At 38.9% G+C, this 27,630-nt stretch overlaps 1 protein-coding gene across 3 annotated transcripts in view; it reads right to left on the bottom strand.

Moving 5' to 3' along the window:
- Nucleotides 1-27,630, bottom strand: part of LOC112117185 (septin-7) — a 140,037-nt gene that overhangs the window by 96,304 nt on the left and 16,103 nt on the right. For 2 of the 3 annotated variants that reach the window (XM_026663456.2, XM_026663454.2), the window contains exons 2-3: nt 19,055-19,059; nt 14,964-15,066 (exon numbers count right to left, since the gene is read on the bottom strand). In XM_026663456.2, the coding sequence (XP_026519241.1) occupies nt 14,964-15,066; nt 19,055-19,059 (108 nt within the window). The remainder of the gene's footprint in view (nt 1-14,963; nt 15,067-19,054; nt 19,060-27,630) is intronic. The other variant, XM_026663455.2, reaches the window with a different exon arrangement.

Genomic DNA, 27,630 nt, shown 5'->3' with positions numbered 1-27,630 from the left:
ATTTTTAAAATTTGACCCCAAGACCTAGAAATCCACTAGCGTCCATCTGACTTCCACTATATATGCCACAGCATGCAGTGAGAAAAAAATCCACAATACACACTGTTCAGCATCAAAGCAAAGGCCCATAGGATACTGTCCCAGAATGCCATGTGCTTAGTGTGCCCCAAGCTCTACTGTGTACACACAATGGAGCAAACTGAGTCATGTGCATGCAATTACTACGACTTATGTACTGTGCACCAATTAGTGGGTGTCACAGTGCAAAACTTAATCCCCTATGTAGACAAGGCCCAAGGCAACGAGTGGCACAGGGCGTAATGTAACTAAAATTAAGTGTTCTCAAGCAAGAGAATTTGGAATCAGTTCTGATATCTTCCTTATAAATTCAATAAAACTTGTATGTAAATATTTTTAAAATGTTTGCTTTTATTTTTATTGCAGTAGGGTCCAGAGGCCTCCAAACAAGAGTCCCATTGTGTTAGGCATGTACATATACACATCTACCTCGATATAACGCTGTCCTCGGGAGCCAAAAAAAAATCTTACTGCGCTATAATGTGAAACCGCATTATATCGAACTTGCTTTGATCCACTAGAGTGCACAGCCCCCCCCCCCCCACCCCCGGAGCGCTGCTTTACCACGTTATATCCGAATTCGTGTTATATCGGGGTAGAGGTGTAGTAAGAATCCCTGCCCTAAAGAGTCTAAACCAGTCGAGACCAAAAAGTCTAAACTTTACAGTCTAAACCAAAAAGACAGAAAAAGGATGGGAGGGGAGAAAAGTATGGAGGGATGCTCAGATACTATAGTGATGGGTGGTGATACAAACCCTAAGGAAGACAGAAGTGGAGTGACCTGCCCAAAGTCACAGCAGGTCAGAGGCAGAGGTGGGAACAGAACCACCAATCCAGTGCCCTATCCACTCCTATCCTCTTCATAGACTTTCCCCACATGATTATCCCCCCTCACCATCCCCAGAAAGATTTAATGGTTTTGCTTCTGGATTTAGAATTATTCTATGTGGGCATCAGCAACACAACAGTAGAAGAAAACCAGCACAAGCATCTCAATCCTCCATTTCTTCCAGCTCTGATGCATCAAGCAAAAGTCCTGATCACATGAGCCTAGACGTAGGCTGTGGCAGTGACTGTCTTTGTCGTGTGTGTTTGTAAAGCACATAGCACAATAGGATCCTGCCCCAGGACTAGAGCTGCTACAACAGCACAAATAATATGAAGAGTAAAAACTTTCAGTCCTAGATAACTATTTCCCATCCACTTATTCCCAAATAAGCTCAATTAAGCTCTTCACACTGGGCCTTTAACACAGTTAGCAGAACCATTTTAAAACCTGGTTTTAAAAGTATTTTAAAGTTGTCAAGTGTTAGAGGTTTAGTGTAGACAGGCATGGAAAGTGAACGGATTTCAATGTAAATTTTTTTAAATACTAGGAAATGAATAATCAACAGCTAATTTTCAAAGAATATTTCAGCAATTTAAAGATGTTTTGTTTAAAACACCCTGAAGGTGACTGGCCAAGCTAAAGCCTGATCAGTGTTGAAATGACAAGTTGAACCAAATTTAAATAGACAAGTTACAATTTAAAATTCCTATTAATTGGGCTTAGCTTGAGACCTTTGTTCTACCAAAAGATGAGTGTAATAGCTCCTTTGATACACTTGCTGGCTTCCATTAAGGAAGCTATATACGAAGGTGAACAATTTAAGAGGGCAATTCTAACCGAAATATGGACAAGTACCAGAAGAACCTAACTCAACTTACAGCAACTATGCATCTTCCATTAAAAAGACACTTTAAATTACAAATGTGCTGTTTTAAAAACTAAAGACTGTACTTTGGCTCTTTTCAAGTCTGTACGTGTTCTTTTGTATAAGAGTCCAAGCCTAAAATAGTCAAATTTAAGTTTGACTTTGAACTTCATTTAATTTTTAAGTATATTCAATCCCACAGTATGGGGTACATCATCTTTCCCACAAGCTGGAACCCAAAAATTATCTACAGAGCTAGGATAAGCACAAATGCAAAGTAATACAAGAGGCAGATACATAGGTTGAGTTTGAAGTGAGCGTTTAGAGTCAGACAAGAGCTACAGAAAACCTATTCAGGCAACAGGACAGAGAAAGCACTTGCAGCAAGTCACATGACTGTGTGCAGACAGCAATTTACAATACATATGCTTGTAGCTGCAAAGATATGTAAGAGCCCAAGCCACAAACCATCCAAACTCACCAAGTCTGAACATCTAACATTTACAGTTGTACATGCAGCTAAACCAGAGGACAAGACAAAAGTCATAATGAAACTCTAAGCAAGAGGTGTTTCTAACACTGGAAAGAACTATGAAGCCAAGATTTTGTTCCTCTTCATAGCTACAACTAACAGGAAAATATACTGCAAATAGGGCTGTCGATTAATCACAGTTAACTCTCGCGATTAATTGGAATTAATTTTTTTGAGTTAAAAAAAATAATCGCAATTAATCACACTGTTAAACAATAGAATACCAATTGAAATTTATTAAACAGTTTTGGGTGTTTTCTACATTTTCAAATATATTGATTTCTATTACAACACAGAATACAAAGTGTACAGTGCTCACTATATTATTTTTATTACAAATATTTGCACCGTAAAAATGATAAGAAATAGCATTTTTCTATTCACCTCATACAAGTACTGTAGTGCAATCTCTATCGTGAAAGTGTAACATACAAATATAGATTATTTTTGTTACATAACTGCACTCAAAAACAAAACAAAGTAAAACTTTAGAGACTACAAGTCCACTCAGGCCTACTTCTTGTTCAGCCAATCGCTAAGACAAACAAGTTTGTTTACATTTATGGGAGATACTGCTGCCTGCTTCTTATTTACCTCACCTGAAAGTGAGAACAGGTGTTCGCATGGCACTTTTGTAGCCAGCATAGCGAAGTATTTATGTGCTAGATATGCTAACCATTCATATGCCCCTTCATGCTTCAGCCACCATTCCAGAGGACATGCTGATGATGCTCATTAAAAAAAAAAAATGTGTTAACTAAATTTGTGACTGAACTCCTTGGAGAAGAATTGTATGTCTCCTGTTTTGTTTTACGCACATTCTGCCATTTATTTCATGTTATAGCAGTCTCGGATGATGACCCAACCAGCACATGATGTTCATTTTAAGAACACTTTCACTGCAGATTTCACAAAACACAAAGAAGGTACCAATGTGAGATTTCTAAAAATAGCTACAGCTCTTGACCCAAGGTTTAAGAATCTGAAGTGCCATCCAAAATCCGAAAGGGACGACGCGCGGAGCATGCTTTCAGAAATCTTCAGAGAGCAACACTCAGACGTGGAAACACAACCAGAACCACCAAAAAAGAAAATCAACCTTCTGCTGGTGGCATCTGACTCAGATGATAAAAATGAACATGCGTCGGTCCGCTCTGCTTTGGATGGTCATCGAGCAGAATCGTCATCAGCATGGACGGATGTCCTCTGGAATGATGGTTGAAACATGAAGGGACATATGACTCTTTAGCGCATCTGGCATGTAAATATCTTGTGACACCGGCTACAACAGTGCCATGCGAATGCATGTTCTCACTTTCAGGTGACAAACAAGAAGCAGGCAGCATTATCTCCTGCAAATTGTAACCAAACTTGTTTATCTGAGTCATTGGCTGAAGTAGGTCTGAGTGGACATGTAGGCTCTAAAGTTTTACATTGTTTTATTTCTGAATGCAGTATTTTTTGTACATAATTCTACATTTGTAAGTGCAACTTTCATGATCAAGAGATTGCACTACAGTACTTGTATTAGGTGAATTGAAAAATACTATTTCTTTTGTTTTTTTACAGTGCAAATATTTGTAATCAAAAATAAATATAAAGTGAACACTGTACACTTTGTATTCTGTGTTGTAATTGAAATCAATATATTTGAAAATGTAGAAAACATCCAAAAATATTTAAATAAATGTTATTCTATTATTGTTTAACAGCACGATTGTGATTAACTTTTTTAACCACTTGGCAGCCCTAATTGCAATCTAGCCTAGTAACATCTTAAAGGAGGTGCAGAAGTCATTCTGGGCATAGGAGAGCAAGCCCCACTGAAAGTCTAGGGGACTTGCACTCAAGTCATAGGCACTTATGAAAATCCCAACCAAAATAACTACTCACAATAATACAACAGTTTAAAGAAGAGAGATACAATTAATACTCAATCAGATTTTATGTAAGATAACTTGCACACAAGTGTCAGGCATGGTCAAGGTGATATTTTAGTCAATGTAAACTACCATTTTAATTAGGCTGGATGAGGTCCATCTTACTAACAACTCAGGTTAAACTGATGTGCTTTACTGTGAGCTACCAACATGACTGCAGAATGCAATGGGTTCAGAAAATGTTCTCAGAAGTGGAACTTTACCTTGCACTTTACTCTGAACAAGATGCAGTGAGAAATGAGATTCAGCTTTTGGTTTTAACAAGAAAAGCATTTAAACTAGGTACTCAACTACTTCAACCATCTTCAGGTCCTCTGTATCTCATACTTGTTATCCATGAGCCAGACAGACAACTTTTGGTACCCGTCAGTGTTGGCAAATTCCCATCTAGTTTTGAAAGGTCCATGCATACACACTACAAAAATACTGGTGGTCCTTTCTGCATGGTAGCTTAAAGGTGGAGTTAGGCCTGTTTCCATGGAAAATGTACATGTAAGTGTAGGCATGGAGTGAAAAATGGGTATGGCCATATTTTGACTAAAAATGAATACATCTTCACCTAATTTTGGGTAATTACATTTCATTAAAACAATGAAAACTATGCAAATTTGTCTAATTTGCATGGGAGTTGCCATGGCAACTGCCAACAACCTATCAACAAGGAGGAGGTCACGCTTCACATGAAAAACTATTGTGTTCCCACAGGCATTATCGTTTTTTCAACTTAAAATCAACATTTAGGAAGTTGTGTACAATAAGTTATTTTGTGACCGAAGATTTATGTATTTCTTCCTCTGTTTGCTTCAAATTTGACTGTGATGCACCTGTGATTCCTGAATAAATCATGGAATCCAATTCAGAAGTTCCCTAAAAGCATACACAAACAGCAAAGGCCTAAACATGCATGATATGAGATGTGGAGGCTCCTTTCACAGACCCCAAATCTCACAAATCAAAAGGGAAATGGATCATCATCCTCCAGACTATGAAAAAGTCTGTATATTTTGTGACAAAGTATCCAAGCATGTGAAAAGGACCGAGACCCACTTCATCAAGCAATCGATCAAGTCAAGTAGTGATGTGCAGAAAAGAGCAGAAGAGTAGATGAACAGAAAGAGATTGGCTATTACATCAAGGGAGCTGGTAGCAGCTGATGCACAGTATCAGATCTTGTTATACAGTGGTGGTTCTCAACCTGTGGCCCAATGAGTACACCAAGATGGCATTAACAGGGAACACAAAAGAGCACACCATGTTCATAAATTCAAAGACTCATACTGTCCTTTCCCCTAAGGGCAGGTCTACACTTACTTCCTGGTCTGGCCGTAAGCAATCGATCTTCTGGGATCGTCTTGACTAGACGCGATAAATCGATCCCGGAAGTGCTCGCCGTCGACGCCGGTACTCCAGCTCAGCGAGAGGAGTACGCGGCATCGACGGGGGAGGCTGCCTGCCACGTCTGGACCCGCGGTAAGTTCAAACTAAGGTACTTCGAATTCAGCTACGTTATTAACGTAGCTGAATTTGCGTATCTTAGTTCGAAGTGGGGGGTTAGTGTGGACCAGGCCTAAGATCCCCTAAGATCATATATATGCGGTTAGTGGAGGTGTGCAGAAACCTGCCAAGCAAATCCTGTTACCATGGTAAGTGAAATACCTCACAGGCAATGAGATACTCAACCAACTAGGTTATGGGATATCCTATAGTTGGCTGGAGGAAATGGACATTGCCCTCTGTCTACAGAAACTGGCTAATGAGGACAAGGCAGGTGTGGCAATACCATCCAATGTTCTGTCCTGCATCCCCACCTTTGGCATATAACATCCACAGACTTTGAGACTCTCAGTGGTGCAGGGACATCACACAGAATAAATGGTATTGTAGTGCAGCCTCAGTTACCAACTACTGGACAACCCAATAAGCTTACACATACAGAGAAAGTATAAAATAAAACAAAAACAAACTACAGCATCACTCCCTCCACCACTAATGCTTCCTCCTGATAACGTCTGTAACCAAGCTGGCCCTCCTGAGATGGAACCAGTGGGGACAGACTATGAAGAGCCCATTCACAATGCTCAAATTAAGAACCAAGTATGGTCTCTGGTCAGGCAAACAAATGTAAATGACCAGATGGTCAGCTCCTGGACTGGCTTAACGTCCATGCATGCGCAGTGAGACTCAGGTCAGTGCTGGGTATTTGGGAACCAGAAATGTGCCAGCAATGGAGGTGTCTATGGTGTATGAAATCCTGAAGACCGAAAACACTGGAAAAACTTGACTTGAATGATTGAACATGTGCCTCACCAGGCACTGTATGCCAAGGCTGCAGAAATACTGTGGAAGGATGACAAACTCAAGTTCATAATCAGAATGGGAACATTTCACACATATGCGATGTGTCTCTGATCATTGGGAAAAGATTCCAGGATGTTGGTCCCACAGTTGAGTTCAGTATTATTGCTGAAGGTTCCATCAGCAGTGTACTGGAGGGACAAAACTACAATTGAGCTGTCAGACTACATAAATCAGTGTATGAGGCCCTGCTTTTATATCTGAATGACCACCACCTGGTTTACTTAAAGCCTCAATGACAATAATCCAGATGGAAAAGTTGTGCAGCAACACTACACAGGAACAGCTGAATGATGTCCAAACAGAGGACAGATGTTTGATGATCTTTCAGCTTTCAACACACCCCTGAACTTCTTGAAGCATGAAAATGGCAGGCTATCAGCATTCTGGATTAACTACACTGATATGGTTGAGGTGGCTCTTGGGCCTATTTGAGTATCCAGAGAAGGTGACTGGCTTCTTCACCTAGCAATGGTAAGAGCAATGATACCCTGGTACTTTGCTTAAGATAAGCAGAATTATGCAAGATGTCTGTTAGTATACTACACACAAATGACATGGCTGAAATAGAACATCCTGAGGTGTATGATAATTTTAAAAAAAGGAGGCTTCTCTATACAGATGAGGTTATCAAACCACTGGGGATCAAGCCATCGAAGAGACTGTCAATAAGGGCACACAGACAGCAGGCGAAACCAAAGGATTCGGTCTTATAGCTGGGGCAGGGTGCAGAAGTACTTGTCTGAGGAAACTAAGACAAATGATCAAGGTCTAAACACCTGGCATATCTCATGCAGAACCATCAGGCATACAGAGAGATGAAAAAGATGTGAAGTCACAGACGGATACACTGGAGAAGACGGCGTCAATCCCTTTTCAGAGACAAATGAGTTAGGCTGTCTCCACTGATTCTGTAGCTCCTGCAGGCATTTGAGAGGATCTGTAACATGCAAATGAGAAAGGAGAAGGTGCATACACAGCATTGACATGTAACTGGCTAGAAACAGTGCAGCCAACCCAGAACATCTATGACAGTCTGCCAAAGCAAAAACTGAAGACATGCAACGACACAGAAATCCAGTAAAACAAAAGCCTCAAAGAAGAGGATATAAAAGGCAGATCACAAGGTTTTTTGGCAATATGCTTTTGGTAGCAGCAAGGAGGAATTTGGACATGAGGGAAGTGTTGCAACACCCCTTAGGACCACTGCCCTGGGCTCTCTCCAACTTTGACAGCACTATGAGGAAGACAAAGCAGTCCTGGCAAGGAATCTTGAGAGAAGAGGGGGGAAAAAAAAAAAAGTAACAACAGCTGACAATACCTAGTCATTCTGCCTGCATCATAAATGGAATGGCTATTGTACAGAAAGTAAATGTTGAGAACAAAACATATAGTGATCTGTCAGAGCATGTCTGTCAGTCTTGAAGACTGGAACTGACAACAACAGCATAGATATGATCTTTGAAGTGTAAAATAATATCTCCATTAAAAATTCAGGGAGGGAAAACAGAAGGTCTGGCCCTGGAGGACTACTGAACAACATTATATCTAGTTACAAGATCCAACAATGGAGAAACAGCGTTCTTGGATGTTATACCAGCAAAACTGTTCTCATCAAGTTCTTACGTGATGAATTGAAAAAGCCCCATTTCCTGGAGAAACTAGGTGAGAAAACAGTGTGACATGCCAGAAAGATTGTAACAAGTTTAACCAGAGAAGGGGCATCAAACTTTCTGAACTTATAGTCTTCACAAGAAGAGACAGACACTCTGATTATGTTACATGCAAAGCATGCATCAAAGAACCATGAATGAGTTATTGTATCTGTGGACACTGATGTGGTAATTCTTACTCTTCGTCTCTTCAGGGAGATCAGCAAAATCTACATAAGATGTGGTATCAAAAAAAGTGCATGAAGTATATAGAAGCAAGCAACCTTGGCACACTAGAATGTCTGAACATCCATGTTAGGAATGCATGCATTCACTGGATGTGATTCTGTTAGCACATTTTGCAGAATGTCAGGAGGTGATTGGACTAAAGCTGATCACCAGAGAAGAGACTCTTTCAGAGAGCACTGGCAGAGCTAGGGCAACACTGGGTCTTGTCTGCAGATCTCTCTCTTCTTCAAAAATTCACCTATAGAACGTATGCAGCTTGGTCAAATATCACAGAGGGGAATGAGCTAAGATACCAGCTGTTCCATGCTAAGAAAGGAGATGCTGAATCTGGCTAGCTGCCTCCATGGAAAGACTTCCACTAACTTCATGTTTTGTGTGCCAATTACCAGACTGCTGTCTGGTGTAGGAGCCTGGAGAAGTATCCTGTCATACCCAGCCCTGAAACATGGCATGGCTGGGTCATGGAGGAGGGTGAATTGACAACAGAATGGATGAAAGGCCCACCCACCTCTGAAGTAGTGTTGCAGCTGATAGCTTGTAAATGTAATACAGAATATAAACTCCCTGTTTTCTAGTGCCTTGCAAATGGACTCAAATGCTCTCCAGCATGTAGGCTGCAAATAAATGAGAACACGAATGAGGAGGATGTGAAAGTTAGTATGGAGGACAGTTCAGATGATGACATTCCAGTTAGATGTGGAACACTGGATTGTTAATAGGTTACCCATTTTATATTATTGTAGGCTTGATATGTCACTCAATGTTATGGCAGAACATACAACATTAGTAGCATTGAAAAAGCTTCAAAAAAACATTATGTGGTATTTAGATGGCAGAAGTGGTTTAATTATATATTTTGTAGATTTAGATTTGAAATTAAAGTCTAACATGATACCAAAATACTCTTTTTTGCTTATTAATGAACAATGTGCTAAATAAAATATAATCAAAGTGTGTCAACTTTCATTTAAATTATATAACAAAAATTTGCATATAAGGAATTTTTCCAACAAAAAAAATAGGTTCAGTTCTACCACTAATCTATTCTGCAGGAAGGTCCACCATAACTTATCATCCATTGACACGGAGCTATCCAAAACTCAGGAAGAGATTTTGCCCACCTAATGATACTAATGGACTATATTTTAGGGTTTAGCTTATGGACTATTGAAACATATGGGACTTCTGAAGACTGGGGTCTGCAGAGACAATGGATATTGTTCAGATTTTTACACTTGTGTGCCTCAGTTTGTGGAATGCTTTTATTCCTGACCTTACACGTAACCCTTCTGAAACCGTATTTATAAAACTTAATTTCAAAGACATCCAGCACAGAACATTAATTTGATTATGAGTTTATATTTCTGTTTTTAATATGCTTTATGTCTTATGCCTAAGAGATGTCTAATTACTTTTGTTGTTCCACAGTGAAATGAAATGAAACACCATTTCAGTTACATAACCTTGCAGGATTAGAATAGGATAGCATAGATATCACCTCAATTTTTTTCCCCTAGTTTTCCACACAGATGCTTTAATTTCAGAACAAATTTCAAACGCAAGTGGTCAATTAAGGAGAACAATTTGGGTTACTTTGGTGTAGCTTATAATTAAATGTTTTTAGAACTACTCTAAAAGGAAACAATGCAATTGTACTTATTGGGAAAATACAGGTAAGTTTCAAATAACTTGTCAACCTATTAATGTTAACTGAGGCCAAATACAATTTAAAAAAATAATGACTTCTTGTAAGTATATAAATAATTCTATTTAATTTTAAAATGTCACTAAAATAGTAGAATGTGAAAAGCTTACACAGACCCTACTTTCTAATCATATATACACTTTATAGTAAAAATTACCATTTATGGGATGAAGTTATTCTCAGTTACCGCACATTTACATATTTTAATGCAATATGTTCTGTAACCTCAAAGAAATTGATTCCACACTTACAGAATTTAAAAATGTTTTAAAACCAAGATGCCCAATAATTAAACCCACTCTCCTAGCTGAAATACACCAGTGTCTTAAGCCATGTCCCTCCCAATTTACACCTACCCAGTCAAGTATGTCCTGCTGATTGGGCCTAAAGATCTCACTCTCCTGCTGGCCAAACTCTTTGTAGGGTCAGGCATTGAATTGGAGATGCAAGCACTGATATCAATTAATTTTTCCACCAACATGCACACAAGAAATTAATACTATCTCCAATAAACCAAACAGTGGTGGGCCACTTTTCTGCACTCTTCCTCCCCTCATCCCCCAAACAATGTATGCTACCTCTCCCACAAATAAATTAATGCTGAAAGTTCTCCCAAAACACTTAAGTGTAGATTGTCTCACCTTAAATAAGTGATTACAGACCCCTTTGATGGGAAAACTGGGGAGCCCGCAGGCATCCCGTTTTAGGAGATGCAAGAGAGCAGGGGACCCTAAACCTAACACTCAGTGCCTCTGCACGCCCCATGTGTACAACCATTCCAACAGCAGCCAGCAATTAAGAGCTCCCACACAGGAGTGACAGCTCCATCATCCTGACAACAGAGCTAACTTTGCAGGTTTATGATGACATCACTTCACAGTTTATACTCAGTTCATATTTGGAAGGTTTTCTTTACAACTGTAAGCATGCCAAAATTTTAGATGAAAGGTGAGATTCTGCAGAAGTTGATAGCACTCACTTAGCAAAAGATTCCTACCCACGCTGGGCAAATGGAGTTTAAGATCGTTAGTATATAGTGATTTAGTTTATTTTTAAATGTCCTGCATTTTGGATGTATGACAACTTGACATATCACATGCAGTTAAACTGAGCCGTGGATCTTTTCTACCACACAATCAATCAGAAACTAACCTAGCTACCAAACACCTGAAACATTTGCTCTTCTTCCTCAAAATAATGTAGTTAATATTGAAAAATGATTAGCTTTAAACTACCTTCGTGAGGAGATCAGATTTATAAGATTAACAATTCATTCCAGACTATCTGAACAATTGGAAAATAATTTTAACAGGAAATTGCAATCTATGATTTCAAATCTATAGAACATATGAAAATAGTCATTAGACACTCAAGGTTTGCAAGCCCCAAACATGACCTACTTTATGTCCCTGTATCTGTTTGGCAATTCCACATTGCATTTTTCACTCCAGAACAAATGGATAATACACTGACTTTGAAGCATCTATAAATAAAATATAGCCAGCAGGCCAGCACTTATGTGGAACCCCACGGTAACAAATCAGCATGCATCCATGAGGGAGGAAAAAATTAGGAAATATTTTAGTTAAGCTTCCAAAGGGCCATTCTAAACAATAAGACAACATTATGCAGCATATATACTATCTTTTCCAAATGTATCAGCTAACACTCGGCCACAAACAAATCTAAATATATGCTAGTAACGTGAGTTGCTCAAGTTTCAGAATCTTATATTAGTCCAACATATTCCATTGATAGAGTTTCTTCTTTACTATTAATCATTTACATTGTGGTAATGACTAGATGCTTCAAATCAAGTCAGTGCTCCCCTGTACTAGACAGTGTACAAAAATAAGTGACAATCCATATTTCAAGATTATTGGAGTCTGTCATAGCTGAGTTATAAAACAAAATGAGATGTTGCAATAGATTCATAATCATCTTTATGTTTAAAACAGATACTTGGAATCCTTCATATTTGGAAGATCCAGGGGAATTTCTCTCTTAAATCAAAAGCTTTCCAAATGCATTGCTTGGAAATCTCAGAATGAATTCCTCTCCACCTCATATTCTATTTAAAAGGCTTAATACATTTCACAATTGTTACAATAACACTTAAAGTAGTTAAGTATTCCTAATTTTATCTGTGACTAGAACTGTTGAAAAAAAATTAAGCTTTACCTTTCTACTACCACTTGTCTAAAAACCTCCTATTCTATTGTTAAAAAAAAATTAAAACATTCTGTTTCAGCAGTCTCTCTTTTAAAAGGCTCTAATTGTTTTCTACTACAGTGAGTCAAACATGGCAGGAAATAAAGTGAAAAATATGCTGTAGCTGTACCATATGGGTTTGTGTACTATTCCACATTAAATACTGACCTAGTGTTATAGGGAATATGTTCATCCAATCAAAGACCAACTTCTGACATTCAGACTAAGTTAAGTCTATGAAACACCTGGTAATTTTTTTTAATGACCTCTCATCAAGGAAATCATTCAAATTTTCAGAGAGCACTTATGGTCTGTGCACAATAATGTATTAACTTCCTGCCAATGGAAGTTCTGATCATTTGCCAGAATGGAATGTGAATCCATACTAGGAAGTACAAAGATTTGATACTAAAAACAAAGTCAGTAATTGCAAGGCTTCACTTCTTAGTTTTCAGGTCAACCTCCTATTGCAAATCTAATTTTTAGATTAAAGTTTCCTAACTAACCACCAATATTTTTTTAACACTCCTCTGAATGCATCTGCACTGAAAACTGCTTTAGATGCTGAAGATTTCAAGTCATGAGGAAGAGAGATAGATACTAACAAAGTACAGCTTGCTGGTTCTTAGAGATTTGTTTTCCATGAGATTTAAAAGTTATGGTTTTAAAATAGTGACTATAGAGTAAGCATATCCCATTTTATTAAATGAATTTGCCAATTTTCACCTCTCAGCAACTACAAACTTATGAAGACAGTCTCTGTATAGTGTGATTATTTTCTGAACTCATCCTTGTTTAAGGACAGCATGATTCCTAACTTTTACATGTTGAAAAATGAATAAATTTTTGGTTGGTAGAGGGCTAAGACCAAATGGGGTTTTGTGCTTCATGACAAGTTATGCAGCTGAATGCATGTTTATAATGGAACTTTTAAATAAGCCCCAAACTCAAATTGTTTTATTCCAACTCACATTCTTCATTTCCCTGAACAGTGATTTGTAATGCGTTAGATCCAATTTGACCTAGATTTGTAACTCAACCAATGGGTACTATACTTGTGCACATTCTCTTATAGGGACACAGTGATTACACAAGCTATCAGTTCAATTGATTACATAATACTGAGACACTTATTGGTTAACCAAGCTACAAGTTAGATGGATGTATTGATGAACAAGGACAGTTGGCAATTACAGGATGCGCCCATTTTAAAATTTGTACTCATTACATTGTTCATCACAAAGTTACAAAAACGTGAGCAAAATCCAAACAAGCTAAGTAGTTTTTGATCCACTTCAGGATTTCACGTTCAAGGAACGAGGGCAGGACTGAACAGCTACCTGTCACTCAAGCATACTTTTTTTTTTTTTTTTAAATGTACCTGCCCTGTTAACTCGGTTACACATCCAACAGTTAAGACAGCAATTTGGTTCAAATCTAAACAGCAGAAAAGTAACACTATCTTTCATCAAATTAACAAAGCAGTGGGGCATGGTCAATGGTTTCTGTAGCAAACTACCTGTTGTGAGGCAGCGTCATTTAAATTCACAAACTGGGATTTTTATATAAACATTAAAATAGAATCAGTACAGCACTCCGTTTTATTTTTTTTTTTTTGATCTTTAAAAAAAAACCCCAGCTTTACACTAGCCTCATATTTAGTTTCCAAGGTACTGCAGATATTTCAACTTTGATCACACAGCTACATCATACATGTAGTCAGGGGGAAAATGAAAGTTTGACACCCAAACAGCATGGATGGTAATTTAGCATTATGGGATAAACTCATTAGCAGAAACATCCATCTAAAGTGACCAACAAAGTTAACTCGTATGCCGAAGACCAACTGTTAATTTTACCATCCCACTGTAATGAGCAGGATTAGCCACACGTATCTGTGGTTGTTTCAAGATCTCTGAAGTCACTGGAAAAAACACTATCAGCTTAGACAGTATTTGTTTTTGTTTGCCATCATGCAAACTATAAATGTTTCTTTACATGAAGGCTTGGATTCTGTAGCAAAATTTTGGTGCCACAAACACAGGATACACAGGGTCCTGATTACTGGATGTGCAAGAAGGAAGGAATCCAGCTAGACTTTCAGATCCCCAGCTGAAACTGTTCCATTGACAACTAAAAAACATTTTTACTTTTAGACTGAACACACATGATGCTGAGCTCTAGACCTCAATGACTTCCACTACATCATGTTTGCAGACACTTTTCAGTAGATCTACATTAATGTTTCTGCATAGGCTAGCACAACACCCCCTCTCTGCTGAAGGCTCTTTATCTTCCCCATTTTCTATCCCTATTCATCTGCCTATGTAACAGAAGACAAAAAAAAATGAATGTTCAACTGTACGGTATGCCCTTAAAAAACACTTTAGAATTTAACATTTTAAAAAACAAAAATGGTAAGTATAATATACATTCTAATTAGCTTTCACAAATGAGGTAAACACATGAATAGCTGAAACTTCAGTTACTCCAAATTCTTTTGGGGAAGGTGAATCACCAATTAGATGCATAAAGAAAACAACTCACCTACTACCATGAGCGTGAATTCAAACCCTCTCTTCACAGACTTTCTGTAAACTTGATTTGGGAGATTTGCAAACCCCACATATCCTTCAAGGTTCTTCTGTTGCTAATACAAAAACAAAGACATTTAAATAGTCAAAAGAAATGCTTGTAATTTTTTAATACACTTCAGACTAATCTTCATTAGCTTTTAACATCTGTAAAACTGTTATGCCAATCCTGATTTAAATCAAGATGTTTATTCATTAAATTGTAGACAATTTAGTAAACTGCAGCACCAGGCAGAAGACTGGAGTGGGGGATAGCCAGCCATTGTCTACAATGGTATTTTGCATAATTATAGCTATACCATTGTGGTGGTACTGGTGCAAACTCCCAGTATACATGGCACTGCAACAATATAAAAAGTGACTTAGGCCATGTCAGCACTATAGACTTCTGCCGTCATGTTATGTTGATCGAGTGTGAAGAGGTGTGATCCCTGACTGAAATAACTGTTAACAGATGTCCCTACTGTGGATGCAGTTATACCAGAAAAGATGCACTTTTAATGGTACAAAATATTTTGCTTGTGGGGGGTGGTATGAGACTGGCAAAACTGCACTTTGTATCAGTATATCTGCATCCACACTACCAGCACTTTACTGATATAGGAATACAGGTAAAGTAGATCAGCAAAGCACTCCTAGTATAGATATGCCTTTGCATTGGTGCAATTTAGCCCAATCTGAAACTGAGGCAAGTCACACCAGTGCACCACTTCTACATGGGATCATCACTAGTGCAGCTAGTTCAGTGTGATTGTACTGGTACAAAAAAAACCTACTGTAGATGTGACATAAATCTCCATTTCCTCACCAGTAGTTCAGAAGGATGCCTTTTGTAGGGAGAGTTGGGAAGGATGTGGGTGTTGTCAGTGCCTATTTTGCCACCTATTAATAAAGGCTTTTGCAGGTGCTTAATCCTACCCCTTCTTCAAACTAGATCAGTGGTTTTCAACCCACTGGCCACTTGCAGCCCAATCGGCACACAGCTGTGACCTATGTGACATCCTAAGGGCCATACAGGTAGTATATATATATATATATTGAGTGGGTGCAGTCCATGTAACACAGAGAGCTGCATATGAGGCCCACAATGGTAAATAGGTTGAGAACCACTGATTGAGAACCAGTAATACCCACATGGCTGGTATCTCCTGCTGTTGCTTTAAGGGAACCTTAGGACTGTTCATTTCAGATGTGTGAGGGGTGGGGCTTGTTTTTAAGGAACAGAAAGTTTAGTTTCATCCTTTATGTCAAGTTTTAAACTGTTTCTCTCACGGGGGGGGGGGGGGGGGGGAGAGCCGGGGGGCCTGTTCCATCACACTGTGCTGGGGGTGGGGGTGTTACACTTTGATGGTAAGCTGCTGTGTTCACCCCTATGCTATACTGTAGAGGAGAAGTTGCTTGATCCCAACCCCACTCCCACTAGGACCAGGACAAATAAAGCTTCTACATACCACACAGTGAAAAAGTCTTTGACAGCCCTGCTGCTATGAAGAAACCCTAGGTGGAACAGTAATTTCCCATAGAGAGTGGAGGAATCTTGTGTTCCCACAAAAATTAAAAACAACCTATATTGGTCTATTACGGACTACCACTTTTCTGAATCACCAGTGGATTAGAGAGTAATATTGTCTTCAATACTTGAGAACAAAAACAACTAGAAAAGTGAATATGCGCAGCATAGAGCTTCCCGATTTAAATGGGAAGAAGCTCATGATGGATTTTTCAGTGACAGGTCCTCAATACTAGAACCCACTTCCTCATTTGCTCCAACAGAGCCCAGATCTGTTGATTTCAGGTCATGCTGCAAGGGTTATTTTTTCAGTTTCCCTTTCCCCTTTTGAGCTATAAATCCACAATTAAATTGCGTGAAAGAACAGGATTGAGCCCCTAATCTACATTATCTTGCAAGTACATTGTGCACAATATTTTTACCAACAGTTGCAAATTAATGTAGTTCAGAGCAGTTCTATGTTGTTAGCCTTGCCATGCTTTTGCACTAAGACCCTAGGCTAAAAATCTTTCGCCTCAGTGCATGTGCAGCAGACATTTTGTAAAATAATAATATGCATGTGGTTTGGTTTTTTTAAACTGAAGTGGTTAAAGTCAGTAGCCATTACTATGTACTATGACCCATCAGTTTTCATTTTAGGAAAATGCTTTTTCATATATATATTTTAAAGAGAACATAAGTTAAAAGCTTTTCTATAGTACATTTCACACTTGTGTCTTCATTAGTACTGTCTGTACTCAGTAAAAAAGTGTTGCTGTGATATCATTACTGTAACAAGAAAAAAAAAAAAAACCTTTCCTCATACACATCCTGAACCTCAGGAGGAATAAATTACTTTAAAAAGCCAGTTACTCTACAAGTTTTGCTTTGATTAGATGCAGTGTTCTCTTTTTAATCAGTGTGGTTAAAGAGTTATTTAAACTATATACATTTCTTTTTAAAAATAAACCTATCCATAATCTATTACAATCATTTAAAGATATGCTGCATCAATGAGACCTCTTTTTAATGAATTAAACAGTGCTGCTTTTTTCATTACACAAAGAATGGAGGGAAGGGAATATCTAACTTTTGAGGTTATCTCAAGCTTTCTAGGTATAGCACACCATGACTGGCTGTATTAAATATTATTTTCAGCCTTTAAAATGGAGTGAATTTTGGTATTTATATTTTTCCAAATGTAAATACTTTCAGTTAGTTGTGAAAGCTTTTGCATTCATTATTTTTTGTTTCAATTTAGTTGGAGATGCAAAGAATATTTCCTTCACCTCAACTAGTTCAAAGTTGAGAAGTTTTCCTCTTGCAACTATGAATTAAAAACTAGGTGAGAGGATGAGATCTACCAGTTCTAAAAACCTAAGTGACACAGGACCAGATTTGCAAAGGATATATAGATATCTAATGGGATTTCCAAAAGTGCCCAAGCAGATTAGGCACCTAAATAGGGCACCTAAACACCTTTGAAAAGTCTGGTCACATAGTGACCAGAAATACCTGTAAATTTAGTGAGTTTTAAATGCAAAACATGTCTTGGTAGTTTTTTCCTAAATTTCTTATGTATCCAGTACATTAAGGTAGTTTCATTTAACAAAAACTTTAAAATGCTGGTTTTGTGCATTTTTATTGAATTTCAATTTCAATCCAAATGCAGCTTGACAAATGCTGAGAAAAAATTACTAAAGAAATACTTCATTCACCATTTTCGAGCATAATAAAACAAAAATAAATATCTGAATAAACGTATGTTAAACTATATAACTGATTGAGCTGCAATGACTGAGTGGTTAAGGTGCTTAACTACAATCCTCAACTTCATGGGTTCGCATCTTGCTCGTTCTCACAATAGAAGGTAACCTCCAGTTCACACAGTTGTAAAACGGGTACCTGACCCGTCAGGTTAGGGCAGTCAAAGACAGTGAGGCATAATGCTGGCCACATCACTATCTTGTGTACCACTGGCTATGAAACTGACATGCCTTAAACTGCATCAGCCTGATGAGCCATTGCTTTGGAGAAACTTTTACTTCACTATATAATTGCTTAAGTAAGTGTACAGATGCAGCATATACTCTTGGTTAGCAAAAAGTAGTACCAAATTTAGTACAATGTTCATTATAAATCAACATAATATGGTTACACACATTAATGAGAACGAACTTCTCTTCAGGAAAATAACCAAATGTAAAATGATAAAAATCAAGTTTAAATCACAGTTTCCTGCTTGCTGATTTAAATCATGATTAATCCCATTCCGCTTTTTATTTTCCAGCAATTTACTAAATTCTTAGCTTTTAAATTCCTCAAATGGTTTTTTAAAGCTGTTTTTGCTACTATTTCATTGATTGACTTCCACACTGTGAATCATTATAGCAGGTCAGAACATCAAGTTTTAAATACCTACAGTAGCTTAATGTTTTTATCCTTAGCTTGATTTTCATCCAACTGTATTCTGTAAAGTTTTAGTTCAACAGTTACTCTAAACAAACCAACACTTTTTTTAGTCCAAGTGTAATTGTAAAAGTAATGATACTCACAGCTACTTTGTAAACAACATATTTCCATCATTCCAGTGTTCCAGATATTGAGAGAGTAGATCCAAGGGTAACAGTAAAAAGTGATGAATTCCAAGCATTGCAATGTCAGGTCCAGCAGCACGCAGCAGAACACAAAGCAAGGGGAGGAAAAATGTAATGTTACTTACATTTGATCAACAATCATTTTAATAGTCTACAGAATTGCTTATAATTTGATTTAAAAAAACCAAATGTTTATTCCTTCATAGTACAGACTACACTAAATCCGTACAACCATAATTTGGCTTCCTGGAGCCTATGATTACAATGCAGTCTTAGTCCATGATCACATAATTTTTTTCCAACATGACCACCACCTCTTTGTGAACAGGATAGATGGGCTCTTTAAATTTGTTTCTCATTCAATGTGCGACCCAGGCCTTTTTAGCAGACACCATCCAAACCTCACACTGAATACAAAATTATGAATTTCCCCATGATCTTTTCTGTGGTACTCTGACTAGTATTCAAGTGCTACACACACAATATCATCTTCACAAAATCCCTGAAAGATGAACTGATACCACTGCATTTTACAGTGGGAGAACAGAGGCATACCAACTAAGGCCAAAATCATCGAAAGTGCCCATTACTTTTGAGTTCCCAATTTAAGATACCTATGGCTTGATTTTTCAGAATATTTAGCATTTTTATTATTTCTTATGTTCAATGAATAGCTCCAATTAACGCCACCTGCAGTTTAAGCACTCGGCACTTCTGTAAATCTGGCCCCAGGTGTCTTGAATTAGGTGCCCAGAAAATGAAGAACACAACTAGTGGCCACAAGTGAAAATTCTGGCAAGTGACCTAACTAGCATCACATAGCAACTCTGTGGCAGAGGCACAAATAGAATCCATTTCTCCAGGGTGGCATTTAAGTACCTTGACCACAAAAGCATCCTTTCTCTTCCTGCCATTCCTTGCCCTGTCCACAGAACACCTCTGCAACAAATGAGGTAGGGGTCCTACAGACACCTTTATTCACTACAGAAGTCTAAATTAAACCATGCTCAGTGCACCAGTCATGCCGTGCACTGTATGAGGGAAAAAACAGTATTTAATCATATAATTAAAGACTATCATAATACACATTCACATGGGGGCCAAACTGAAGCTGCATGAGCAGCCACAATACTGGTATTTCCTCACCTTTGAGGACTTGGCTTGGCAACTGTAATTTTTTTTTTAATATAGTTTTTATATTTCTTCATTTTTTAAAAAATAAGTAGGGAAAAAATACCTATCATGCAGAACCATACAGACGCCCACATGAATTAAGCAGCAGGTTTGGAACTATTTGAACTAAATGAGTAACTGGTAGCACCCTCCAAGTGAGCCAGTGACTAGAGGGGGATGAGACACACTTTGCTAGTGGCTTTCCCAGACACCTGCTGACATGATGAACCTGGATTCAACTGCACTTTCTGGAGGGGAGTGTTCTTTACTGGCCATAAACTCTTTTGTACCATCCCTCAAGCCTGTCTGTACCTCTCTGCTCCTATCCACCCACTGCCAGTTGTGTCTCAGCCACCTCACCCCCCAATTCATTCATGGTCAGCTGCTTCCTCTTCCACATTGCCTGGGCACCAGCAGCAGGAGCAAAGGAGAAAGTCTCCCTGCTCTCAGTTCTGCTGCCTGGTGACTGTGGGGCCTATTTCCGATCCTCCGTCCATTCACGCATCCAGGCAGAGTTCCTCTGGGCGGCATCCACTGGCTCCCTTGACGTCTTCGAGGAGCAGTGGGCGCTGTCCAGGGTTCTCTGCTCGGTGTCCCGTCAGGTTCCCTTCATTTGACCCTTTGACCTCACTCCTGTCCCTGTTATCTCATTAGTTGTCCCCCAGAATCACTTGGTTTCCAGGTCCTGTGGATCCTCCCCTTAGGCTGGGGGGAGGTCCTTTAGCAGTGGGCGTGCTTCTGCCCACCCACTTCCTGGATCCCAATAGGATCACAATGGTCCCCATACCTCCAAGCTGCTAGAAGGAGCAATTGCAGATAAAGTCCTGCTCAGCACCTGCAGCCCAAGACAAAGCATACTCAGTCGCTCTGTGGGTATTAGTAAATGCACAGTCTGACTGACACACAGCAGCTGTTTGGAGAGGTAGCATGCTCAGTGCTGAGAATCTTTTGGGAATTTAGCTTCCAGTCTCTAACACACCTCCAGCGAGCATAGTGAACTTCAGATTCTCAGAGGCTTGCAACTTGGCGAATAGGCCTTCATGGGATTAGCAAAAGGAACATCCCTAGCACCTGGGTGACCTCCAATGTCCTTGCCAAAATGTGGTAGAACTTTTTTTAAAAAGGTCTTATTCTGTCACTAACGTGGGCAAAAAAAAATTTTCCTTGGCTTTAGTCTAAGAACTGGCTTGTACTGTACCATTTTAACTGAAACTTTCCCAAAAAGTTCAGCCTGAGTTAGACACCTATCATGGAAAATTCAGCCCAAACAGTTGACTTTTGGCATAGTTACAAGCAGCTGAAAGCAGGATTTGAAAATAGAAAGCATTAGGCAACCTTATGCACATTTGGGAACATTTTATAGAATGTAATGTGCCACATTGGTAACTTACTCTTGTAAGAAATCCAGATAAATGGAATGCAGGCTTTTCTTTGTACAAAAGTTGTTTCGGAAAAAAAAACTTGTAGTTTGGCACCTTAAGAAACTGCACTTGCTGTATCTATTTTTTTCCCCAGTAAAGATGTTTAAACAGCTCCCCCTCAGAACCCTACCCCACATTCAGTTTATTTGCCTCTATCTTTTTACTCAGCTGGCTACAGGCCCAAGATGCTGTGAATAGAGTCAATTAGTAGAATTTCTAGTTTTAGGTTAAAAGTGTCTTAGGCCATGTCAGTACTAGACTTCTGCCGCCATGCTATGTTAGGTTAAATCAATAAACCACAATTGAAACAAGTAGTTTGTTAACCTATGGTATATTTAAAGAGTTACAATTTTTACAGTGTTAAAAGATTTTGATGGACCCTTGAAGTCTCCCACACTTGCTGGAATCTTAAGGCTTCACTGCGGATTAAGTTTTTGACATATGTCAAAACACCATTGAAGACTACTGATAAAGAGGTTTTACTCTAAAACTTGTCATAATTTACCTAAATATTAAAAACTAGGAAAGTATACTCCTGTTAATAGGGTGTATAACACTGTTTCTTCCTCTCACTATCATCCTACACTCCTGAGACATCCCAGAAGCAAATGACCAGGTAATTACCTGCACACATACTCTGCAACTGGCAATTTCTGTTACAGTGATACTAGGGATGGAGTACTAGAGCGGGGTCATTTAATACCACGGTGTATAACAGGACTGTGCAAGGCCCTAGCATCTGCTTTTAGGCAGCACTATCAATCCTGTTTTTATGAGCACTACAAAAACTGGCCAAATTCACATAACTCACCCTGAACAAGTGCATAGTAGAAATGGCATAAAAGGGAAAACAATTTATTCTGTCTTATCCCAAAACTTCTGCAAACGGGAAGAATTTTTTCTTCCAGTATTCAGTTGAATGTAGAAACATCTGCTAAGTCAATAATGAATAACTGTTATGAACAGGGTACCAAAGGTTTAGCACTGACAGAAAGGAAACCAGTAGAGCTACTCTCACCAGTGCGAGTCAGCTGCAGTCAGCAGAAATTATAAGGCTTTTAAGAAAGTAGGATTATTTGGCCTTGAAGGAAAATGTAAGGCTCTGCCCACGCAAGAAAATTAAGCTAACTTTTCCACCTGAACTGACTGAAAAGCACCTCACAAGATAACAATAACTGCAGCTTTCTACTGAAATATCTACGGTATGCCGAGTCCAGCTGACTGAGTCTCAAACTGGCACATCTGATGCACTCTCAACTCAAGTGTCATCTATGCCCAGTTAGATTTGGAAGAAGAGCTGGAAGCCAAGAAGCTGTGAGGAGCATAGCGACTCATGCTGCTCCTCTTGCTACAATGCCAGACAGCAATCATCCATGGGTATTGCTCACCAATACTGATAAACCAGCTGTCGTTTGTCAAAACAAGAGACTCAACCAGGAAATCAGCTAGGCACCAACTAAGGCACAGCAGCGCTAGAACAGAGGACAGCCAGAATTAGCAGGACACTGGGAGGTTATGGAGAGGAGTCAGAATGAAGCCTCCTCTGGTGAGTCACAGATGAATCATCTACACCTCTATCCCGATATAATGCGACCCAATATAACACTGGTTCGCATATAGCATGGTAACCCCGGGGCTCCGGCAGCGGGGCTCGGGTGGCGATTTAAAGGACCCGAGCTCCCCGCGGCCGGAGCCCCGGGCTCTTTAAATCACTGCTGGAGCCCTGCCGCCGCTACCCCGATATAACAGGGCTTCACCTATAACGCGGAAGGGATTTTTGGCTCCCGAGGACCGCGTTATATCGAGGTAGAGGTGTAGTGGGGAAAATGAAGACCAGAAGCAGGGGGCATTTCAGAGGTAACATGGGTTACGTTGCTGACTGAGGGTTAGTGCAAGGAGCAGAGAAGACTCAGTTGGCAAACCAAAGAGGTTCACCAGTTGAGGGATCGGTCAGCTTTAACAGCCCTCATATTTTAATCATAGGAACATATGTGTAAACCTTAAACCAGTGGTCCCCTGACTTTTTATCTCTCCCCTTCTCCCCCCCCGGGAGCCGGCTCTGGGTGGGTGGGTGGGGAACCCAGACAGGAGCAAGGAGGCCGGCAACCGGGACCTGAGCCAGAAGCAGAGCTGGGTGACGCTCCCTCCCCGCCCCTACGGGGTGGCTGACCCTGACCCCAGTCGCACCTTCCCCCCCAACGTTCCTCCATGCCTCCCTAGGGGGCATGCCCCACAGTTTAGGGACCTCTCACTTAAACAGATAAAGAGTGGCTAGAGTGGACACAATCAGCACTCCGGACTGAAACAACCAATGAGTGCCTTAGCACGAGCAAATCAGGCTGCTATCTAGAAAAACAAAACTAACTGGCAAAACTCAGTTACTTCTAAACCCAGACACTTGCATGCCTCTCGTATTAATTTTTTTCTGTCAAAGTTAAAAACCTTTACAATAGCATGATGCAATTTTACAATGCAAAACTTCTACATGGCTTCATTCCCACATGTCACTCAAGTCAAACATGCACTGTAGATAATCAAGCAGTTCTCATTTAATGCCACACCATTCTTTTCATTATATGCACAGAGCTATTCCATTCACTATTATGAGAGCAACGTTTACCTTATTTCTTTGCATATTCTCAAGAGTTCTTTGCCATTATCAATACTACTGCATTTCTTCTATTTAATATTTAATAGCATCAAAATCTGAAAGTTTATAGAAATCAAGAAACTACACAAATGACCTCTTGTTAATTTTAACTTATTGGCAGCAGGTGATTTTTTTTTTTTTTTTTTAAGTGTATGCTACCATCAGTAATGAATGTTTCAGGTCTTCCACTGTTCAAGAGTTGTATGTGTTGTGGAAGCACACAATTGGAGGCTTGGGAGGCTTTTGGTTCTCGCTCCTTCCCCTCTCCCCCCCCCACCCCTCCAATTTACTGACTGCATTAATAAAGGAAACTAAGTTGGAACAGAAGTTTCTCTCACTTTATTAGAAGTGGACAAATTGAGTTTGGTACAAAACTGCTCATTGAAGCAATATTCAACAGCTTTTTCTTTTTTTTTTTTTAAATCAAACCCGTCCAAATATTTCATGCAAGTCTTAGAGATTCCTGTTCTCGTATTGTATCTTCCACCCTTGTATACATGCAGAAAAGTGGATGTTACAAGAACACCTCTCTCTGAAGAGACAGAAGAATAATTTAAAGATTAAGATTCTAGAATAAGTCATTTTACTTTCTTCTCTGTAAAAAGAGTGAAAATGTTGAGGTCACAAAAGCAGGCCAACAAGAGAACAGAAAAGAAGTAGGATATTGGGAGACAGCTCAGTACAGAAATGGGGAAGAATATAAGGAGAGTAAGGCAAAGTAGTATGTTGTTTGTCAACATTAGAAACAGCAGCAAGTCCGTAAATATCAATTGTATTTTAGATAGTTTATCCAATAGACACTTGCATTTTATTCCTTCTTCCCACCTCTTCACCTACACCAGACATTCTGGCAGAAGGTCAGGCAACTGCCAGCATTAAGCTGAAGTTGCAAAAACTAGCTAAGTGTTTTACCCCTAAAATTAACAAAAAAGAATCAACTTTTTTTTAAAGTCTTACAATTTTTACAAGTGACATCTCTCATTACTATAACAAAGATAAGTTTCTCATGGGTTCAGTTGATGCATACCCACAAGTATGTCAAATTCAGTTTCTTCAAGTTGTGTGGGACGTGATTAGAACAAAAACAGATGTGGGGATCTGGGAGCAAACAGTATATGCAAATGCTTTCAACTCCTTTTATGACATCAACTGAATTACAAGATGACAGAGTCCCTTCAAAAATGAAAGGTGATTTTTCCAAAGTAAGATAGTTTGTCCCAAATTTCACCTAGGCTGTTTTTAAATATATTCTCCATATCTACCCAAGGTGAGTAGAAAAATATTTTCCCCTCAGAATATGTAGTTTGATTAATTCATCCATTATAGCAGGTGTCACCAGATGGTGTTAGTACAATTTCTTAAGAGTGCAAGCAAGTTTTAGTCTTGGAAGAAAATGTGACTTTCTTGCAAATTTCTAGGAAATGCTGAGGCAAGCAGTCAGTGTTTTTTCCACCTTAAACTCTCTAATTAGAGAGAATTCTTGAGGAAGAGAAGTTCGCTGGAAGCCAGGCAATGGTGTTTGAGTTGATGTCCCTGAAAGGGAAGCATTGCATGCATGCTGCTTGTGACCACTGCTGTTCCAAGACTGTATATAAGTGTAAAAAAACCAAACAAACTTCACTGACAATATACTCAGACTCCATGTTGTGTATTTCTCTTCCGACTGGAAGCCACCATACACATCTACTACAGCTCAGCAGAGGAGCAATATCTTTCTTTAAAATATTCCTGTACTCTGTAGCCTCTCAAGGCTTTATCCACTAAAATAAAGACCAAATGTTTTAAACATAGGCACGACTGACATATTGGCAAACCTTCAAATTCCTTCTGCAAACATTTAGCCCTGGGAAAAGTTACTGTTAGAGAGTTTAGCCCACTTACTCTTGAACATTATTTTGCTTTTGATATATAAAGTAGTCCTAATTTTCTTTTCTATAATTTTAAGAATGGGTCATTTTTATACTTGCTGTTGATGAATTCTCATTTTAGATCACTGAAGATGGAAGAGCTCTTTAAAGAAGTCTGTTTATTCTGACCCTACTCCCCATGTTTTGGGAACCAATAGTCCCCAAAGTTGAAACCACCTATTTCTTTGTCTTTCCTCTTATTTTCCCCATACCAGTTCTGGGTGCTTTTAACACTGTGGCTTATATGAACCACTGCTACCTGAGTTTAGCTAAGAAACAATCTGTTTGAAGCAGGTTGTGTTTTCAACAACTCCTATTCTTCACTATGTACAACACATTTTAGACACTAAAGCTAAAACCAAAAATCACAACCTTCTGAACATTTAGTTTTTACTTTTAAATATTGCTTTAAAAAACTGTTTCCGTTAGCATATCTGTTTGTCAGGATCTACTAGTAAAAAAAATGCTTCGTTACAGGTCAATTGGATTAGCAGCATTTAGAAAGTTTCTATATTTTCCTGGAAAGAACTCAGAATTAAGTCTAAATTACGATTTTGGAAGCTATCCCCTGAACATCTGAAGACTTCCAGTTTTATCAAAATATTTGGTGGATGGTTATTAGAAGAAAGGAGGGATTGTGAATTTGTAGTCATTTTAAGAGTGACGTCAATTGAAAACATCAAAGTTAGGCAATAAATTGGAAAAGTTTGACCAAATGCACTCAAAACTATGGTCTGTGGACCACTAATGGTCTCGAGCACAGAGCTGGCTGGTCACATCATGTTGGTACTTCTTGTTTTCAACTGGAGAATTACAACAAGACAGCTAAATAAGAAATTTTAGTGAACATAACCTTTTCAACCTAAACAACTGCTGTAGATGCCAAAGATGTTTGCTAGTATAAATGGGAGGGAAGTAGGCTACAAGATTCAACAGATGTATAATCCACATTAACACCCCAAACTAGACTAAACTAAATGATAAAATGTAGTGTTAGACAATGATTGCAAGTGTAGTGATCATACAACTACATAATTTATGTACTGAAAGCTGCAAACCACTAAAATTTAGCCCATTTCTGATGCTGTTCATTCTGGGGCTAAAAATTGACTTTAGTTGCAATTGTTACTACTCCAGATGGTGAGAAAAAAGAATTCATCCAACAGAGTACTGATTACTAGCAGCTCAATTGCTCCAGATGGAAAAGTTGAACAGAGTGAGAATACTAAAGCTGTAATACTACAGAAAGAATCATTCAGGTGGACCAAAGCATCAGCCTGCCAACTGAGATTCTCTCTACAGGATCATCACTGCAGTCATTTTCAAAGCTTGCCCAAGACTATTCATTTGGATAATAAAAATTTAAGAACTCTGTAATGACCA

Source organism: Terrapene carolina, unplaced genomic scaffold (genome assembly GCF_002925995.2).
Source record: "Terrapene carolina triunguis isolate 2854851 unplaced genomic scaffold, T_m_triunguis-2.0 Scaffold33715, whole genome shotgun sequence".
NCBI lineage: Eukaryota > Metazoa > Chordata > Testudines > Emydidae > Terrapene > Terrapene triunguis.
This window is presented reverse-complemented; position numbering and strand designations above follow the sequence as displayed.